Source organism: Hydra vulgaris, chromosome 15, assembly GCF_038396675.1.
Source record: "Hydra vulgaris chromosome 15, alternate assembly HydraT2T_AEP".
NCBI lineage: Eukaryota > Metazoa > Cnidaria > Hydrozoa > Anthoathecata > Hydridae > Hydra > Hydra vulgaris.
In genome coordinates, this window is record NC_088934.1 from 47,929,461 (window position 1) to 47,950,000 (window position 20,540).

Here is a 20,540-nt window from a genome sequence, read left to right on the forward strand (position 1 = left end):
TGAACTTGCAATAAAAAAACAACAACAACAGTCTAATAATTGAGCACAGCTTTTAATAAGAATAAACCTATACAAAACCTCTACTATTTAAATTACTGAAAAATTATTTAACACTGCTGCTGTACAGTTTTTGCAATTTAAATGATTAAAATATTGCAAAAAAACAAACAATATTTTACCTTCTTTGCACCAAATTTGTTGTATAGCTATAACAAAAATAACAAAATTATTTTAGAATAATATAATATAATATAATATTTTAGAATAATATAATATGCTTACACTTTATAATATACTTGAATGAATTTGTGAATCTTAAACAACACAAATTTTTATTTCAAGATTTTGTTACTTATATTTTGCAGAATATTAAATTGAGCCCAAAATATATAGAAGATATAGTGCTTTAAAGAGATTCGACACCCGTATCCTCATGCCAGTTGAAAAAGTGAAAAAAAAGAGATGGAATTAAAAAAAAAAAAATATTGACATCAAAGATAGAACGCCTAAATCAAAAATGATGGATAAATAACTCTAAAAAACACAGAATCCAGAAATTTTAAAATGCACAAAAATTTTCATCTAACAAATAATTTTTAAATTTTACAAGTAAAGAATAATAAAAAAACATGTTATGTCTAAATAATAATTATATTGTTAAAAATAGTGAAGATATTTTTGAGCTTTGTAGTTTGTATCAATTAGTTAAAAATGCAATTATATATTTGCATCCAAATTCATCATCACTAATGTTACATTTATGATGATGATGATAGTGTTACATTCATTAAAATTATTGAAGTAACAAAAAACTCATTTTAAATGATACTTTACAAACCTAAACAGTAAACCTATTTTTCAGTGTAATAACTACTCGGGCTCTCTGGTTGCGCTTAATGAAGTGAAGGTAAACTTTATATTTTTTATAAGAACTTTATTTTTATTTTTAGTCAACCATGTCATTAAGGGCAAACCATTCATAGTTAATGTTAATAACTTCCCAACATAGCTTGTTAGCTTCATTTTAAGCTTATAATAGCTAACAAGAGACTTATAACCGACTCCTGAGATGGCAATCCTAAACATTCTCATATATGGATCTCTCTTATTTATTCTCCTTTCAAATTTTCTGGTTTTACTATTTATAAATTACTTAACCATATTGTATTTTATAGATGTATAATTTATTCTTAAATTTGCATTACATATCTAAATTTTAAAGTACCTTATTAAAAGACATGACTTGAATTAATATTGTAGTAATAGCAATAATTAGAAACAACAAGCCAATATCTGGTGCTGACATCCCGACTCCATCTAAAAAAAAAATTTTAATCCTTATTTGGAACTATCGTAAAAAAGCAAAAAATTAAAAATCAAGGATATAAAGAAACAAACATAAGTAAACAGAAAAAACATTAAACAAGAATAACAAAAAAAAAAACAACAACAACAACAAAAAAACAACAACAGGTAGGTCATAAAGAAGCAAATAAAAAAAACAACATATATATATATATACATATATTTAAATAATAAAGTGTAATTGAATCATTATTAATTTAGAGCACAACATCGCTTAATAAATATTCAATAGTACAACTTTTGCATTTGTTCAGATGAAAAATCTGAACAAATTAGTGCTGCACATTTGAAGATGCTTAAGACAACTGTTCATGACATCATTCAGCCCAACAGATTACATCAATCCAGGAAAATCCTGCAAAAATCTTAGAGTTAACACTTCAAAAATGGATAACATATGCTTTTTGGCTGTAAAGTACATAGACAAGGACATAGAAATAGACTCAACAGCTTTCTAGTGCGAATGTAAGTGCCTGCACAGTTTGATAATAACTTCCCATAGAATTTAATCTTCAATCATACCATATTGTCAAGACGTTCTCAAAAAAAAAACAAGGTTCAAATTTTGAAAAGAACGCTTGGATTGGACTGCAAAAGTGTGACAACATATCATGTTTTCAGACAAAGAGTCGAGCAGTTTGTAGCACACTAAGTCTATGTTCACTAGCCACCAAACTTACATTTGAATTCCAGATAGATTCCACAATTTACGTGATTAAAACCCCATCAAATAATGTTGGGTAAATATGAAAGCAGAAATTTCTTAACAACCTCCAACCTAACTTGCAGTTTTGAGAAAAGCCATCATAAAAGCGTAGTGTCATAAAATATCACTGAAATATTTTATGTCACCAAATTGTCTCTTATTACCTCAATGCCAAGAAGAACTGAGGCTGTTCTAAAAAGTTTGAGTCCATTCAAAGTACTAAAATATGTTTTTACTGTGACATATTATTATTATCATTTTATGTTCATGTATTTTGTTTTTTCAACTTAAATTTGATTTTGAACTCAACTTGTTTCTCCGCGCAGCAGCCTTGTTCGTCAAGGTTCGTGTTTCGGAGTTATAGAGTTGAGAGAGATTTATAACCACAAGTAGCCTCCTCATCTGTAGTGGCCTTCTCGGCCTTGGGAAGGTGAATTACAAAAAAAAAAAAAAAAAATGCTTTTACAAAATTTAAAACTCATACTGGTATATGTGGACATTTTTGTGTGATATGTTGCAAAAAGAGTTCCTATTTAAATAATCATTTAAAAACTAAATTTATTGTGTCAAAAAAATTTTGAATTAATCTGGTCTTACAGAGGGAGATAAGAACCCTTATCTTATAGTAGTATAGCCCCACCTTACTTTTATACCCAAAATCTTTATGAAGCAACAATGTACACATTGTTGCAGTAATTTTAATTTTTTATATAATTAATGGGGGTGTATGTGTGTATGGATGGGGCAAGGTAAAGGCAAGACATTATTCAGCCTGACATCTGATTCTTATTAACAAAAACTTTGAAAAATCTTTGAAAATTTGAAAAATCTTTGTACTTTATCATAAGTAAACTTTTTTTTGTGAATTAAAAAAGGAAATAATTTTTGTTTTTGAGTTACTTTTTGAGCTTGATTCTCATATCATAAAGCTTGAAAAACCTTCTTTTACATTATTAAGTTTGATCCTCCCAAAAATCACTTGCTCATAAATGAGACTAAACTTCTTTGCTGCTGATCAGCAGCCATCTTATATACTGCTTTAGTTTAAGAAACTGGCTTATCAAGCTCTTGACTAGAACCGGCAGCTTCTATTGTTAAAATGTCATTGAAAACGACATTTTAACAACAGAAAACTGAACTGACTATACTATATATTTTTCATCAAGAAACAGGTTTTTTGATGAAAAAATAAGAATCAATAAAACCTTTTGAGCTGCATAAATTTTGGAAAAACAAGCATTATTCATTCATCAGATTTAAACATGAAAAAAACAAAGAAATGTATTGGGTAAGAATTTATATAGAAAAAATAAATACTTTTTAAGTACAATTTGTGTACGTATTGGTTACAGTAATCAAGAAATAGTAGTATGGAAAACAATTTATTTAGCCAGATTGGGTTATACAAGTGAAAACTTTTATGTTAAAAACCGATATGTTTTTACAAGTGTAAAACATGATATGAGAAAGTAGACCATCAGAAGAAAATAGTGAAGAAATCCCACATTAACAAGAGAAAAACAGAAAATATGAAAGATTTTTGATTAGCCAATAAAAAAAAAAGGATATTGTAGATAATTTCGCCATCAAATTCTCACTATAGCAGGAAACATGCACTTATTGTTTATTACCTTCCAACCAACTGTAAAGTTATTGATACCCTCCAACCAACCGTAACATTATTGATACCTTCCAACCGACTGTATAGTGATATGCAAAAAGATTTGTAGAAAAGATTATTCTGTAATTTAATGTTTTGAAGAGACCAATGATTAGATGAAAACCGACGAAACTTTCAAAAAAAATTAAATCACAAATGTTGCTGGTATTAAAGGAAACAGAAAACCTGATATAATAAAAAAAAAATTCCTAAAGAAAAGTTAACATTGTGGGATAGTTTAAAAGTACTATATTAATTTAAAAAACCCTTTATAATTATTTATAAATTATTTCAAAGAAACTAACAATTGTATTTTTGTTTTGCATAAACTTTTTTTTTGAATGTTGGTAACAAAATATGGTTAATTTGATTGCAACATTGCAAACGCGTCTTAAGTTAAAATTTCAATTTTTGCATAAATAAACAGTGACACATATACACATTTTATTTCTATAATTTTGGTTTACTTAGATTAAGTCATATTTTATGAACAATTGCAACATTTTATAAATATTTTTTGAAAAAAAATAATAATTATGTTAAAAGTGTTTTGAAATTTTTTTTTTTAATTAATGATGTCTGAACTTTTATTTGAAAGTGTTTAAAAAAAAAGTTTTCTAGTTTTAAAAAAAGGGCATATACACTAATTACGCTAATTATTATAACTATGCTAATGACAGCTAATGTGTAATCCACACCTTATTTGATTTTGATTTGGAAATTATATACTTTTTTGCCATAAATTGTGCAAGGTAAAATGCATCGGGCATGTAAGGTCTTTTCTTTATATTATTTTTTATATACTTTCCTTATATTATTTTCCAAAAGAATTCCCACTATATTGCAGGTTTTTAGTCATTGAAGACATTAAACTAGAAGAAAAAAGGCATTTTCATTAAATGTATGTGTCTAAATGGTACTGCGTGGTCTTTTGAATCGCCACCAGTTAATTGCCAATGCTAGCAAATAGCCTGCCTACAGAAACTTGAAGTTTATTTAACTTTGACTATGGGGTTATATATCTGTAAAGGGAGGAAAAGTGCCAAAAATGTTTACTATTACCCTCTTAGGGTACTTGTAGAACTGCTGCGATGCTTAAATTTGGTAGCAAAAGAGTTTAAATCCTACTGATTTAAAAATTACGATCTCTCAAAACAAGACAATACAGTTTATATTAACACCTACACAATGTACTTATTATCAATAATAAAAAAAGGTACTGACATCTATAGCTACAGAAAAAATCTAACTGATAAAAAAAACTTTTAAAATTGATTTTTTCAAAGATTAGTTGTATACATCTACATTATGAAGAAACTTTGTTTTGATCTTAAGTTAGTTGAAAGTTATTGATGTTTTGATCTCAATTTAGACACAAAATTTTGTGTTATTTTAAAATTAGACACCTTAACTCTCATCTTGAATCTAATAACTTACTTTCTGATCATCAATATGGATTTCGATCTTCTGGCTCTACAGCTAATTTGATAACAGTAATAACCGATAGGTTTTATCGTGCATTATAAGGTGGAGAGGTAAAGGTCATCGCTCTTGATATTTCTAAAGCTTTTGATAAAGTTTGGCATGCTGGTCTTCTCCATAAGCTTTCATCTTACGGTGTATCTGGTAACATCTTTAAGATTATTGAATCCTTCCTTTCCACTCGTAGTATAAAAGTTATCCTCGATGGACAGCACTCTTCTTATTATTCTGTAACTTCAGGGGTTCCTCAAGGTTCTATTCTCGGCCTTATACTCTTTTTAATTTACATTAACGATCTTCCAGATGTTCTCACATCTAAGGTGGCATTGTTTACTGATGATACTACCATTTTTCTTGTTGTGATAAGAAGCCAACACTCTCTGATTGCTAGGAGGGGGCATTTGAGCTTGAAAAGGATCTCACTTCTTCTATACAATGGGGCTTACAGTGGCAGGTGAACTTCAATTCAGATAAAACTCAATTTTTTTAAGGTAATCGTTATCGCAATATACTAGATCATCCTACATTTATGAATGGTAATGTACTCGATGAGCCGTCTACCCTTTATCTTCTAGGATTAACTCTTACTTTCGATTTTTCTTGGAAACCATATATCAAATCTGTAGCAAAACTAGCACCTACTAAGGTTGCATCTCTTTATCAAGCTTGACACTTTCTTACTTCGGATTCTATTCTCTATCTCAATAAATCTCAAATCCGGCCTTGTATTAAATACTGTTGCCATATCTGGGGCGGATCTTCTAATGATGCCTTTTCTATTTTAGACAAGGTGCAAAAACGCATTGTAAACATAGTTAGACCTGATCTTGCAGCCAACCTCCAACCATTATCACATTGTCGTAATGTTGCTTTTCTTTCTCTTTTCTACAAATACTATATTGGGCACTGCTCTAAAGAGCTAGTGTCTCTTGTGCCATCTACTTTGGAATTTGCATCCTTCATCTTGCTTTCCTGATTCATATAATTTGCAATCCTTTAAGTTGTCTGTCAATTGTTACCTTGCTCTATAATCTTCATCTTTTCTTTTCCAGTAACTTCCAACTCTAATTAATGGTTGCTTGCAGCCTTATTGGAAGCGAATGTTTGCAAAAAAAAAAAAAAAAGGATATAGTGTAAATATAGGATATAGTGTACATTGTAAACTTGTCCAATGAAAGGTTTGCACCTGATCTACAAACTTATGCACTTAAAAAACAATCTCGTTGAAATAGTAACAGATTACAAATCTCAGTTAAATTAAGGGAGTAATTTGTACCAAACACAACAAATTTATTTAAATTAAAAATAAATTTAAACAAATTTATAAAATTAACTATTTATGGATTCTTAAAAATTCTGTTAATTAAATCAAAAATTTTAATCAATAATTATTTTACAGTTTTCAAAATGGTTGTCAATTAAATAATAAAACAATATAAACAAGCAACCAAAGTTGCTAGCTTATATTTTTTTAGACTTTGTTATTTTAGACATGTAACATGTAGTTAGGGATTGCAATCCCGGAGGTCTTTCTCAATCCCGGAATTCTGGAATTGAAAAACATTAATCCTAGGATTGAAAAACAATATAACATCTACACAGTATTGAATGGAATAAAAACAGTGCATTTTAAACCAGAAATATATTTATTAAATGAAGGCAGTTAACATTATATGCAATGGAGAAAAACATGTTCATTTAAAATGTTAATTAATATTAAGAAATTATGTCAGAAATAAGGAAATATATGTTTTATGTGCTTCGAAATGCAATTAATAAATTTAAGGAAGCACAACGCGCTCAAACTTTATTGGTCCAAACAGTTGAACAGCCCAACGAAAGAAAATGCCTGGTCAGCCTCAACGTTTGTTGGTTTCAAGATCATTAGAAATGAATAAGCTTTTTCAAAATAATTGCTACGTGCACCACCATTTTCAAGAAGTGTCAGTTCTTTGTGAATTTTGATAACTATGTCTTATGTGTAACTGGTTGCATCGGTGATTGTCCTTATATAATAATACAATCAAGTTCCTATTCAATACTTAAAGGAATATTTACAGACTCTGGTACCATTTCAGATTGAAAGTGTTTAATCTTTCCAGAGTTTCTACCAAAAGTTTTGACTTTTAAATGAAGAAAGCAATGTAATTATTTCAACATCAACTTCAACAGAACCACAACCATTACACAGGTATTGCAGAAGTCTACTCATATCAGTTCGGCATTAATGCATACGAATCATTAAAGAAAGTGTAAAATAAAAAAGATAAAAATAACATATAGGTTGTATCTGTAAGTAGATAGAAAGATAAGTTGCATATCTATTTAACAGAGAAATTGTTTTTTTTAAATGAGTTATCAATGTTTTGTTTTTTTTCTTTAAGTTCCTTTAGAAAAAGTGAAAAATAAAGTTGTATTTAATTCAATATCAAAATTTGACAAATGCATTTTGGTATTAAACTAAATACAATTATATTTTTTTGTAAATTAGAGTCAGTTGACTAAAAAATATGTAGGTTATGTAATTTGTAAAACATTTATAAAATTTTTTAAGTTGTCACAAAATATTATGTAATATTTTGTAAGTTTATTAATTTGTTAGTTATTATTTTCATTATATAATGTGATTAGTAAAATATTTATAAAATTTTTTAAGTTAGAAAACATGGATGTTAAAAGTGTTTTTGATTAGTTGAATAGACTAATCAACCATACCATTGGAAAGGGCATATTTTAATGTTTAACAAAATGTTATATTTTTTATAAAGATTAAAGAAACAAAAGTAGAAAAAAAAAAAAAAAACAATGAGAAATCAAAAATTTAGAATGAAAGATTTACCTTTAAACATTCAGTTTCCACAAAACTCACTAAAGTTGTAAGTCACTCTACACTCACTCCTAGTAATTAGATAAAGATCTGAGAAAAGTTAATTAGTAACAATTAAGAAAAGTTTGTTAATAACAGTTTGTTCAAGGTAAAACAAGGTATGAATTAACAGTCTGTTCAAGGTAAAACAAGGTATGACTCCAATAATTATATGTTTGCACTTCAATTTTGGCTTTTGTCAATTTCTTAAAGAAAAAATAAATATAACATAAAATACAATAAAGCAAATTTGGAACCTAAATGACATTCATAATTTGAAACTAAAACGAAAAACTAATTTTACTGATAACCTTATTTATAATAATTTACTGATAACCTTAAAAAAATAATTTTTTGTCTAATACTTTATTAAGAAATTTGTAACAGAAATTTAATTATCTTTTTAATTTCTTACATCGATTTCTAAAGATAGAACTTAAATGCAACAAGGAAACAATATCTTTAATAAAAAGTAAATCATAAAAAAAAGTCTACCAAAAATTACCTTATCTGATACTTATATGGTTGCATAACATTTTCCTGCATCAACACCTACCAGAAGCAAAAACAAAAAGGCCTCTGAACTTTTTCTTAAATTAATCAATTTAACTTACTCTTTATGGTGTAAGGTGAAGTAATAATAAATCAAATAGAACTACATAATACTTTTAATCAAAAGCAACAAAATTTTTAAAATTTTTCAACATGTTTAAACTTGAAGTTTGATAAAACATGTAGCAATTGCAACCCTGGGATTCCGGCCTTTTTTATAATCCTAAAATTCTCGGAACGCCTAATATCAATCCCAAGATTCCCTACAAGATTGAACAAAACAAAGCGTAATGAAAATATGCATAAAAACAACAACAATTTACGCGCCTCAATAAAATAACTTAAAAATAGTATAATATTGCAGAAACTAATAGTTTTTTCAGTTGTTCAATAAAAAAGTTATCAAAAAGGTTTAATTTAAAGAAAAGAGGTGAATATCTTTGAAATATATCATGTTGCTTAGTTATTCTGCTCTGTTCTGTAATTCTGCAAAATAAACTTCACTCTAACTAAAAAAAAAAAATGTTTCTTATAAGTTAGACTCTTAACATTAAAAATTAAATAAGCATGACCTATGTGGATTTTACAATTAAAAGTAAGCTATTTGGAAAAATTTTCTACGGAATAAGGAAAGCCAAACAGTGATGTTCAAATTGCTAAACTGTAAGAAGATTTTAAAGATGGCTTAACAAAAGGATTTCATATACACATGTTGTTGGTGCATAATACCAAGGTCGAAAGTCCAACTCAACCTAATATTACTGAAGAGAACAGATCAGATTAACTACTAAAAAATATATAGGAAGATAAAACACTTCATGGTACACTTGCTCGCCTTATGGCATCTGACAGACTTTCATTTAATGTGATTGTTCTTCAACAGATTTATGCAACATCAGTAAAACCAATTCGTAATCATGTAGTGGAGTACAACAAAAAAAAAATATGATTAGGTTTAGTTCATCAATTTAAAGCGCACAAGAAAACTGAATTCAGGGTAGGAGAGAGATTTTCTTTGTCTTTTGACAAATAATATAAATTGACTGTAAATGATGTTCTTCACAAAAAGAAAGAGTTCAATGCAAATGAGATTTATCCGAGAATGCCAAAATTGAGGAAGATTAGCTGGTCTACAATTATGAAAATGTGAGACCTAAAATTGAATTTCCTATAGGCTAGTCATTAAAAAATACACAAATTGATACTAATATTTAGACAATCACCTACCAAAAATGAAACAAAAATATATTAGGTCTGAGTTTGAAAAACAACTGCCTGGATTGCAAGAAATGGTGGATCAGCCTTCTGTTAATGCTTAAACTATTTTATAAAGTAAAAAACTATACAAAAATCATTAATTGATATTTACTTAGTCCAAGATAATTATATAGCTCTGTCACATGATCAAGTGACAATATTATTAGAGGTAATTACAACTTAAGTTTTCATTATAGCAATGGTTGAAGCACTTTGTTGCCAAAAATTCATTCTATTTACAGCCATAGGTATTAATTTTTAATTTTGTAATTACAGATTTTTGATTTGGTATTAATTTTATGCTTACAAAATTAAAATATGCCAACAATTAAACAAGAAGAAATGTATTATTTTACACTTAGGGGAGACGGTGGCTAGTTGGCCGCAGGGGTAAGTTGACGAACTGCGTTTATCTTTAGAGCCTTTTATCAGAAAGTGACAAAAATTACTTAGTAACTTCCTTATTGACCATTTCATCATTCACTGTAGTATTGTCAGGATTCGCGCATGCGCATGGGAGATATTGAGATTTATGCGTTTTTTGGACAAAAACGTAACTTTTAGAACATCGCTTCCTTTTTACTTTACAAAGAAGATATTTAGTCGTATGAAAAAAAAGTTATTGTAAAAGTTCCAGTCACAATTGTTTTACTATATCCAGGCAGAATTTTTTTTCAAAGCTGCCATTTTTCAGGACCTATAGATTGTTTATTAAAAAAAAAGGTTTCGGGGTAAGTTGACAAATTTTTCACGGGGTAAGTTGGCTCATAACATTTACTATGGAAAAAAATATTTATTTTTATAAAATTATTATTTATTTTTTTTTAACTTTTAACAATATTGAAAATATTTATTCTTACAAAAAAATTAAAAAAAATATATTTTTAGTTTTTTTTTCCACAGATAAAAGGTGGGCTACTGTTTGGCTTTTATACGGACTAATATTTGGTACCAGCTAAAAGTAATATTAAATTTTGGGATAAAATTGTTGCAAAAATTAATTTTAAAAAAATTTCTATTGATTTTGCACTTAATAGTGCATTAATAATCATTTTTATAGTTTGCGCCAAATTTTTTTTTTCTCTGAGGGCCCGGAAAGGCCCCAAGAATTTTTTTTTGTAAATGAATGCAAATTTTATAAGATACCCTAATCCATACTCTTTAAGACTACACTTTAATATTTTTAAAATAATGTACTGTTAGGGCTACAGAGCTCATAGAGTAAAAACCGAGCCAACTAGCCCCGGTCTCCCCTACTATTTTTTCTATTAGTTAGGTTAGTTAGAAAAAGGGACACCTAAAAAGCTTTTTAATTTTTTTAGGTCTACATTATGGCAGTTCCATAAAAAAGTGCAAAAATCTGCACAATATAGTGATGATTGAGGTTTTTAGTTTAATTTTAAAGTGTTTTGAGCAAGGTGATGCTGGGGTGGCTGATATTATTTTTTATGATTTTTCTGAATAAACTAATTCTTTTTTCTGTGCTCTTTTTGTGTTAACTACAATTGGCTTTAGTAATAAATAAGTATGTTAGTGTTGTTAAAAAGTTTGTTTACTTTTCATCAATCATGAAAAACCAAAATTAAAATTCTGCTTGGATTAAATTGTGAAACAATTTAATCCAAGCAAAATTTTAGAAAGTGAAACAATTTGCAGTTGAAATTTGAAAATGAAATAGTAATTATTGCAAGTAAAAAACTTTTTATTTTAAAACAAAAGAAAGAAATTATTGGTTACACAGGGTTACTTGAAAAACTAAAAATATTTAAGTAGTGTTCAAAATTAGTTTTCCAGTTGCTTGAGTGTAAAATGTATTTTTTTGTAGATTAGGTATAACTATAGTTCTCTACATATATACCTACTTACCTACCTACCTAGTCTGATAAGCACTGACTGTGTTATAGACTGTGGAAATAAACATTAAATTTGTAGGTATAAAAATGTTCTGAGAAAGAACAATTACATTTCTTAAAGTGACAAGAATGCATGAACATTGTCTAGGCTCTCAAAATTACAACAACTTTTCAAGCAAAAATTTGAGGATAACTTTTATATTAAAAAAGTATTGTGTATTAAGTATAAGTTGTTTTTTAAACATTTTGATTTTATAACTTTTTCTTATAACTTGACATTTGAGCTTATACATGTTTCAAAAGTATTGATGTTAAAAGTATTAGTTATTACTGATTATTTACTTTATTAGTAGTTGAACTCAATACTATTACTAATACTATGTTTCATTTAGGGATCATAATTTATGCAACACTAAATTTCACTAATAATAAAATTACAAAGTTCAAAAGTTTTCCCTCACAGAGCTTAAATAAAAGTATAAATAAGTTAAACAAAAAATCAAAATAGCACATTAAGTTTAATGAAAATCACCACACAAAGAAGAGCCTAAGATCTCCTACACTTGCCTATAAAACCAATTTACTGTTGTGTAATTTATGGACAATCCCTTAAAGAAAAAATTAAAACTATTTTGAATTTTATATATATATATATATATATATATATATATATATATATATATATATATATATATATATATATATATATATATATATATATATATATATATATATATATATATATATACATGTATAAAGTGCCGGTTTTAGCAATTCCAACACCCTGGGCAAGATTTCTAGGGCGCCCCTGACTCAATACAACCCCATACTGAAAAAAATCTAAGATATCGTAGATCATAGATATTGTAGATCTTAGGTTTTTATTAACTTTAGCTTTTAAAAATTCCTCTCTCCATTAGCAACTGTTACAGGTATAGTCAATAATATTTGCAATGCTATCCACACATTTACATATAGCTCTTGTAAGTTGCGATCTTTAATGAAATTTAAAACAAAAACAGGAGTAACCACATTCTTATCATACAAAAAAGCTTAAAGACTTAGGAGTTCATCACACAACATACTACCGTCAATATTTGACTTAGAGTCCACAGTTAATTTTAATTGGAGATTACCACAAAGTTTGCGAGGTCAGGTATTTTCGGAATCTGTTTTATATTGTACAAAAAAGACCATGATTCTGAATACTTACTTAACTGATCAAATCTTTTATTGAATGAGCCTAATGTAGCTAGTTAAAAAATTTGACTTCAAATTTTTTTTCTGGGGAAGTTATTGGCTCATCGCGAGCAGTTTCTCCAGCTTGACACTTAATAAATCAAACTCTTAACATACCAAACAACCAACGAAGCTATGAAAGTGAAATCTTTTTACCCCAAAAAAGTGACTGATTTTACAGAAGACCTAGCGGCATCACATAGTGCAAGATTGTAGCTATGACAGGCACACGGTACATAAACAGCTAAGGGATTTATGTCCAAAATTCTCCTTTGAATCCCAATGTTTTCGTTTCATGTTCGCCTCGTTGTTATAACCCTGAACCCTACAATCGTTAAATTCCAGTCCGTATTTATTTAAAACATCTGTAATAACTTTAGTGAGTCTTTCACCAGTCGACTAATTGACAGTTAAAAATTCTATGAAATGTTTTTTCACTGATATTTTATCGTCATCTGATGATAAATCAACAAATCATATTGTCAGCGAAAGTTGCTCTAAATGTGTAATGTCCGGAGTACCTTTAGCTATAATTGAATAATACTTTGATTTCTTTGCGCGCAATATAATTACTGACTTCACTTTTTTACAAATCAGCTCTATTAAATCATTTTCTATATCTTTTCCACCGGTCTGAAACATCACCCTTCATAGCAACATTCTGCATAACTGGATCAAATTTGGCTAATAGTTGTAGTAAGCTTAAGAACTTTCCATTATTAGGCGTATATAGTTTGTTGGAAGTACCTCTGAACACCATGGTTTTTTCAGCTAAATTAAGTGTAATATACATCAATCTAGACAAAACATTATTCAACCCTGAAGTTTCTTTTCTAATCAAATGTTGCTCTTGGTAGTCTATTGTTTTCTCTATTTTAAATCGTAGTTCAGTGTCGATCCATGAATGGTAAAATTTCTTATGAGAAGTACTATTTTCATGAATTTATACTAAACTCTAAGATACTAAACTCGACGTTGATCTACTATCAAATGGCCGGCAACAAAAACAATAAACTCGATCATTAGAGATGGAGTATATTATTCAACGACGGCAAATTGCTTTGTTGTTTGCAAGTTTTTTTGTGAAATGACATTTAAAGAAATGCCAGCCTGTTTCATTCTTTGGATAACTATCAATGTGAGTTTGCACTTGCTAGTTAGATATTATATGATCAATAATTTTGCTACTTCGAGTGAGTGGCCATATGGCTGGATCTGAATCTTGAAGACAATTCAATTATAGTTTTGAAATGTTTCAAGACATATCAATACTTTTTCAAAGTGTTCTTGTTACATAAAAATAATTTCAAGAAAATCAAGACTTGACAAGACTTTTCAAGACCAAAAATTAAGTCTTGAAATTGTTTTCTAAATTACACGACCTCAAGAGCATTTTTCTTTTGAAAATTTGGAAAGGAATTAGTTTTTTTCTCGAAATATTTATCATTTTTTTTCACGAAAAAATCATAGAACTGTTTTCAGTATGTAAATGTTTAGTTTTAACTTGAACTGATTAACATTTCGTATCACTGATTAATGGTTGATGAATCAGTACTTGACCCAGGGATGACATTATCTTCATGGAGATGCGGAGCTTCTTTAAATTTATCTTTGGAGATAAGCTTCCATTGACGAATTTCAACACGGTCAAAATTTTGAAAGAGGTGGAAGCTTCAGCTCATTTGCTTTCCACCATGTTGTTCAGGCCATCAAATTTTGTTGGTTTTGGCATGGATTTGTATTCATCCCATTCTGTCTGAATTGGAGAGTTGACCACGATGGGCTGCATCTGAGATTCTTGAAGTTCTTGTGAGAGAGCAATAGATGCGAGAGAGAAATAGGTGCAATGTTATTAAAAAAAGCATGAGCAAGTCTATTTAACTTAGTTATTATATATTTATTTAGTTATTTAGATTATTATATATTATTATATAAATTCGCATATAAACAAGAAGAGTGAGTAAAAACTTATACAATCTAAAACACTCCTTCAATTGAACGCGAAGTAATTAAACTGTAATACTAAAATAATTTTTGTGACATCACATTCGACTAACTCCCTCCCTCTCCTTGTCACAAAATTTTGCTTCCTCTCCCCCGCCCCCTCCCCCCCCAATTAGCGTGATGTGCTTTATTGATAAACCCTTAGTACAGGGCTATATTTGTGAACTCATCTTAGAAATCTTTCAGGTTGATTAGTCTAGTCTTGATTTAAAAAATACCAAGAAAAGTCTTGTTATTTCTTAAATTACTAGTTATTTTTTAAGGTTGGTCTTGATTCATTCAAGGCTTTTCAAGACAAGACTGAAATGGCCTTGTCTCGTCTTGTCTTGTCTTGCCAAAATGAGTTTAACAAGACTTTTTATTTCAAGACGCAGACCCTTATACTTCAGATGTAGATGTCACATTCAGGTCTTGATTTTTTGTTGTGATATATTTATCTATATTCATAAACTTTTTTGTTTTTTGAAATTCTTTTTCTGCCTTTTGTTTTCTATATTCTGACTCAGATGGTTTTCTTTTGATAAGGTCAACGTGTTCAGACATTTTGCAATAATCAGCAGAGTAGTAACCAACAAATTAAGTAAATCTCTGTAAATGCAAATATTTAAAATGAATTGCCACAATAAAACTTTGATTACCACGTTCTAACACTATTTGAGCAAGAGAATTTTTAATTGCATAGTTGCATAATTGCAGCTCAACATTTGTTGGTTAATGACCCCTATTCTATTTGGTGCTTTGGGAGATCGCCCAACCAGGCCCTACCCTAACGCCGCCACTGTATGTATATATATATATTCCAATAGTTTACAGCTAAAACATGTTTGTGGTAAAAAATGGCACTTTGCTTGTTTGTGGTATTAAAGCTGACAAATTAAGGTTAGATTATGTCAAAACGCATTAATTTAAATGCGGGAAGTAATTAAACCACAAAAAAGCAAATTAAAGGAATAGAATGTATTTAAAAACATTTTGAATGTTTTTATTTTTACTTTTTAATTGTAAAACATGCACGGAGTGCTACATAAACTACCTTATAGCCTGACTCGCAACAGAGAGCTGCCACATCGACTGACAAATAGCCTGACTCACAACCGAGTGCTACTACATCGACTGACAAATAGCCTGACTCGCATCGGATATATATCCGACAGGATTGGCAATTAGGTCAGCATTCGGCAATGTCGAATTAACTGTAAATCTAAAAGTGTATGAGGTTGGCAAAAAATGGCAGACCTCGTTTCAATGTTTTATAGTAGGACCTTTGTATCAAATTTTTTTTGCTGACCTGATACCAACCTCTTCAAAAAAAAGCTTAGAAAGCTTGTTTGGTTTAACTTTGAAAATTTTTTACGTTCTATGATAAAAACAAGAGAAAAGTAAAGTTGTTGATAAACATATGCATATGCAGATATGCAGGCCCTTTCAGAGACTGAGTGAGGCCCGGGCCATTTACAATTTTTGAGGCCCTTACCATAAAATAACAGCCATTGCATAATAAATAAAAAAACAGCAAATTAGTAATAATTTTTAATTTAAAAATGCTTTTCTTGCTTTTGCTTTTGCAAATGCACTGACAACTGTTGAAAAATCGAGTTTTCTTGCAATATCACAGTTAATATTCAACATTGCAAGTCCATTCAAGCGTTCTTGTCCCATGGTTGAACGGTGATAGTTCTTTACTTGTTTCAACACATTGAAAGACCTTTCTCCTGAAGACAGGCAAACTGATAAAAATTCGCAAAGCAATTGATATGTTTGGAAAAACACCAGACAGTCCAAGTTCTAATATTTCTTGAAACAATTCTTTTGGTTTGCAATCTGATGTAAAGTTTGTGGAGTAAATTTGTTTCAGAAAGATTATCTCATCAGAAATATCAGACAGTATTTCCTTGTGGTACTTTTTTTGAAAGTTTGTTGTGGCACTGAGTAGTTCTTCATTGCTCATCTTGTTGAAGTGCCAAAGAAATTTAAAAATACTACAAATTTGTTGTTGTGACTCAAATCGACGTTTAAGACCTGCTAGAATAGAGCCGATTATTACATAAAATACATTGATTTTATAGTGCTGTTCTGAATCAAATTGTGTTTTCAACTTTCGAGTGGTAGAAAATTCTGGTGAAATGTCAATATTCATTGCAATTAATTTTGACTCACTCAGAATAGCATCCCATTTTTCACGAATCTGTTGAATGCTGTCCATGAAATTTTTAATGTTTTCCATTTCAACATCTAGAGTTGCATTTCTTGCCTCAATTATAAGATTGGTTTGGTGAATCATTGTGAGGAGCTTCATCCATAAAGATGACATTACAATGCATTCAAATTTTGAAAAATACTTTTGAATGGACTGAAGTTCTGACTGAGCTGATACTGTGAGATTGAGAGATTACAGCTCTTTTAAAGCTGTTCTCAGTGAATTCAAGTGACAGGCAACTGGTTTTACTGCTTCAATCCTTGCTGATCATCGGGTCTTGGAAATACCATGTAGTGAAGCAGGTACATGTTGCTTGAGAATTTCCCACCTTTGTGGACTACTGCTGAAGAAATTGTACATTTGCTGCACAATTCCAAAGTAAAGAATTGCTTCTTTGCATGATTCAGCACAGTCAACACCAACAGAACGTGAAGAATCCTTGCTGCAATTTCTTTTCCAGTTTTTTTTGAGTAATCGTCAAAATAGAGAAACCGTTCTTCAAAGGAAAATTTAGATCCATCAATTTTTATATAACGGATAATGAAAGTTGTTTGCTCCTTGTGAGAGCAGTCTGGTGTTGCATCAACAACAATTGAAAAATATTTGGTGTTTTGAATCTCTTCAATAATTTTGGTTTGAACAAAAGATCCACAGAGTTCAATAAATTCATTTTGAATCCGGGTGGACAGATAATGAACTTGTAAGCGCTTTTTGTTCAGTTGAGATTCATGGACCTTTTTCACATGCTCTGATAAAATTGGATCATATTTGCTGAGGAGCTCAATTATTCCGAGAAAGTTTCCATATTCAGGGTCATAAATGTGTTGACTGGAACCAAATAAAGCAAGCCCACGTTCAGAAAGAAAAAGAATGACGTTCAAAAGGCGCTCAAGAAGTTTTATCCAATTACTGGTTTCAGTTGACAATTCTGTTATTAGTAAATTATCAATAGAACTTTTTCTGATGGCTGCTCTACTGGCTGATTTCCATTTGACATAGTTTTGTTTGTGTAATACAGACATTTCATGTACTGGTATTCGGTCTTTCAACTTTTTCCAACCCCTGGTGATATTCCAACCTAACTGTTCTGAAAAGGTGGATACCATGGAATCACTTTTGTTCAAAAGAAAGCAGGGTGCACAATAGAATGACTGTTGCACATCACTCCAGCAAAGCCAATCTCTTGTGCATTATAAGAATTTCGTGGAATATTGTTTGGAATTAAAAAGTTTGTTTGGAAACTTTCTTGCATTTGAGTAATATTTCGTTTGTCAACAGTGCCAATGTCAGACACAATCAATTTTGATATATTAGAACAATCTGATTCACATTTTTGGTCCAAACTTTCTGAATATGAAATTTCAGAATCAGAGATGCAATTATCATTTGAGATGGCTTGCGAATTTGTTTCCCTCTGCTGACTGTTGCTTTGGTGAATCAATCAATTTTCACATTTTGATTCCAAGCTTTCTAAATCTGTAATTCCAGATTCAGAGACACAAGTTTCATTTGAGATGTCTTGCACATTTGTATCTATCTGGGGATTTTTGTTTTGTTGTAACATTGATTTTTCAGAAGATGTAGTTGCGGATATTTCAATATCTGATTTACCGTGTGTTGGGTTGGCTTGATTTTCCAGTGGTCTTAGAAATGATGTTATTGACTTAAGGCTCTTTGTTTCCTCTTCAATTTTTTGTCTTTTTCGCCTTTTGGATGCACCACTTTCAAATTTTCTCTTCATGTTTAAATTTAGCAATGACATTAGTTTTAAAAGTTTTCGATCTTGCTGCAAACAACAATTATTAATGACTGAATTAAAATAAATATCAGAACAAACTTAATACAACACAAATAATTTAATTAAAATAATTATATGTATTAATAATCAACTAATTAAGTATATTAAAATATTGTCTCAACATTGATTAAAATTTTATGTTATTGCTCATGTTATCACAATTTAATAAAAATATATTAAATTTCCTAAAAAATTTGGAGGCCCCTATTTAGGTCGAGGCCTAGGCCAAATGACCCGTGTGGCCCCCCCTCTGATAGGGCCTGCAGATATGCATGATATGCAGCTAAAAATTAAGTTTGACTTAAGAAAAAAGGTTTTTCTTATCATTAATTGCTTAAGCAAAGATGTAAATTGTGGAATCTTATTTAATGATATCTGAAAGCATGATTTTATGATTCCTGGTGAAATCCAACTTAAAAGAAAAAAATTTCTTATCTTAAAAAACTGAAATTTTAGATAAAACACTTGAAATAATAAAATAGGGCTAATCTAAAGTTATTTATGAAATAGTTATTTCTGAAAACTGAAATTTTAGATAAAACGCTTGAAATAACAAAATAGGGCTAATCTAAAGTTATTTATTAAATATTTATTAAATAGTTATTTTTGAAATAATAAAATAGGGCTAATCTAAAGTTATTTATTTCTCAAATTTTTTTAAATAACACAATTTTCAGAGTAACAAAAAGTAAACAAAAAGTAACAAAGAGAGTTTATTTAAACAACTTTCTAATTATGTAATACATCCTAAGAGTATAAATAAAAAAAACTTATTTATAAAGTGATTCAACTTCAGATTCAATTTGCAAATCAAGTGCAGCTTAGATTTGAGATTTGATGAAAATGTTGAAATATCCTACTCTATCAGAAAAAATAACTTTTAGCAATTAAATTAAAAGATTAGCAATTTTAAGATTAGTAAAAAACTTTGGATTTCCTTCAAACTTGATTTTCAAACTTGATTGATTCAACTTGAGATTTGATTTGCAAATCAAGTGCAGCTTAGATTCGAGATTCAATTGGAAATTAAAAATACTGATTGCCAGGGCCCTAATATATATAGGGGAGAATGGGGCACTATAATAAATGGGGCAAGATGTAATATTGCAATTGCTCATATAGCTTTAAGAGCTACTATTAAAAGTGATGCACTTTTAATAGTAATAAATAGTATGATACTGAACACGATAACATAAAAAACATACCATTAACAAAGCCACTTAAAAATTATATTTATGGTATATAAATTAGTAAAAATACTTATCTAATTTTTTTCTTCTACAAATTGTTTCACCATCAGTAGGTTCATCAGGAAGCTTCCAGATGAACCTACTGATGGTGAAACAATTTCTAGAAGAAAAAAAATTAGATAAGTGTTTTTACTAATTTATCAATGCTCTGTTCTTTAAAAACATTGAGCACTCTATTTGTAGAATACACTAACATAATTTATATATATGTGTATATATATGTATGTAAGTATGTAGATATGTATATATGTATATATATATATATATATATATATATATATATATATATATATATATATATATATATATAT

The 20,540-nt window shown here is 29.2% G+C and overlaps 1 protein-coding gene across 4 annotated transcripts in view; it reads right to left on the reverse strand.

Moving 5' to 3' along the window:
• LOC136091295 (uncharacterized) overlaps positions 1-20,540 on the reverse strand; it is a 131,627-nt gene that overhangs the window by 15,571 nt on the left and 95,516 nt on the right. For all 4 annotated transcript variants that reach the window (XR_010643874.1, XR_010643875.1, XM_065818677.1 and 1 more), the window contains exons 12-13: positions 1,226-1,317; positions 180-206 (exon numbers count right to left, since the gene is read on the reverse strand). Coding sequence is in view for 2 of the 4 variants with exons in the window: in XM_065818677.1 (XP_065674749.1) it covers positions 180-206; positions 1,226-1,317 (119 nt within the window). In the remaining 2 variants the exon portion in view is untranslated. The remainder of the gene's footprint in view (positions 1-179; positions 207-1,225; positions 1,318-20,540) is intronic.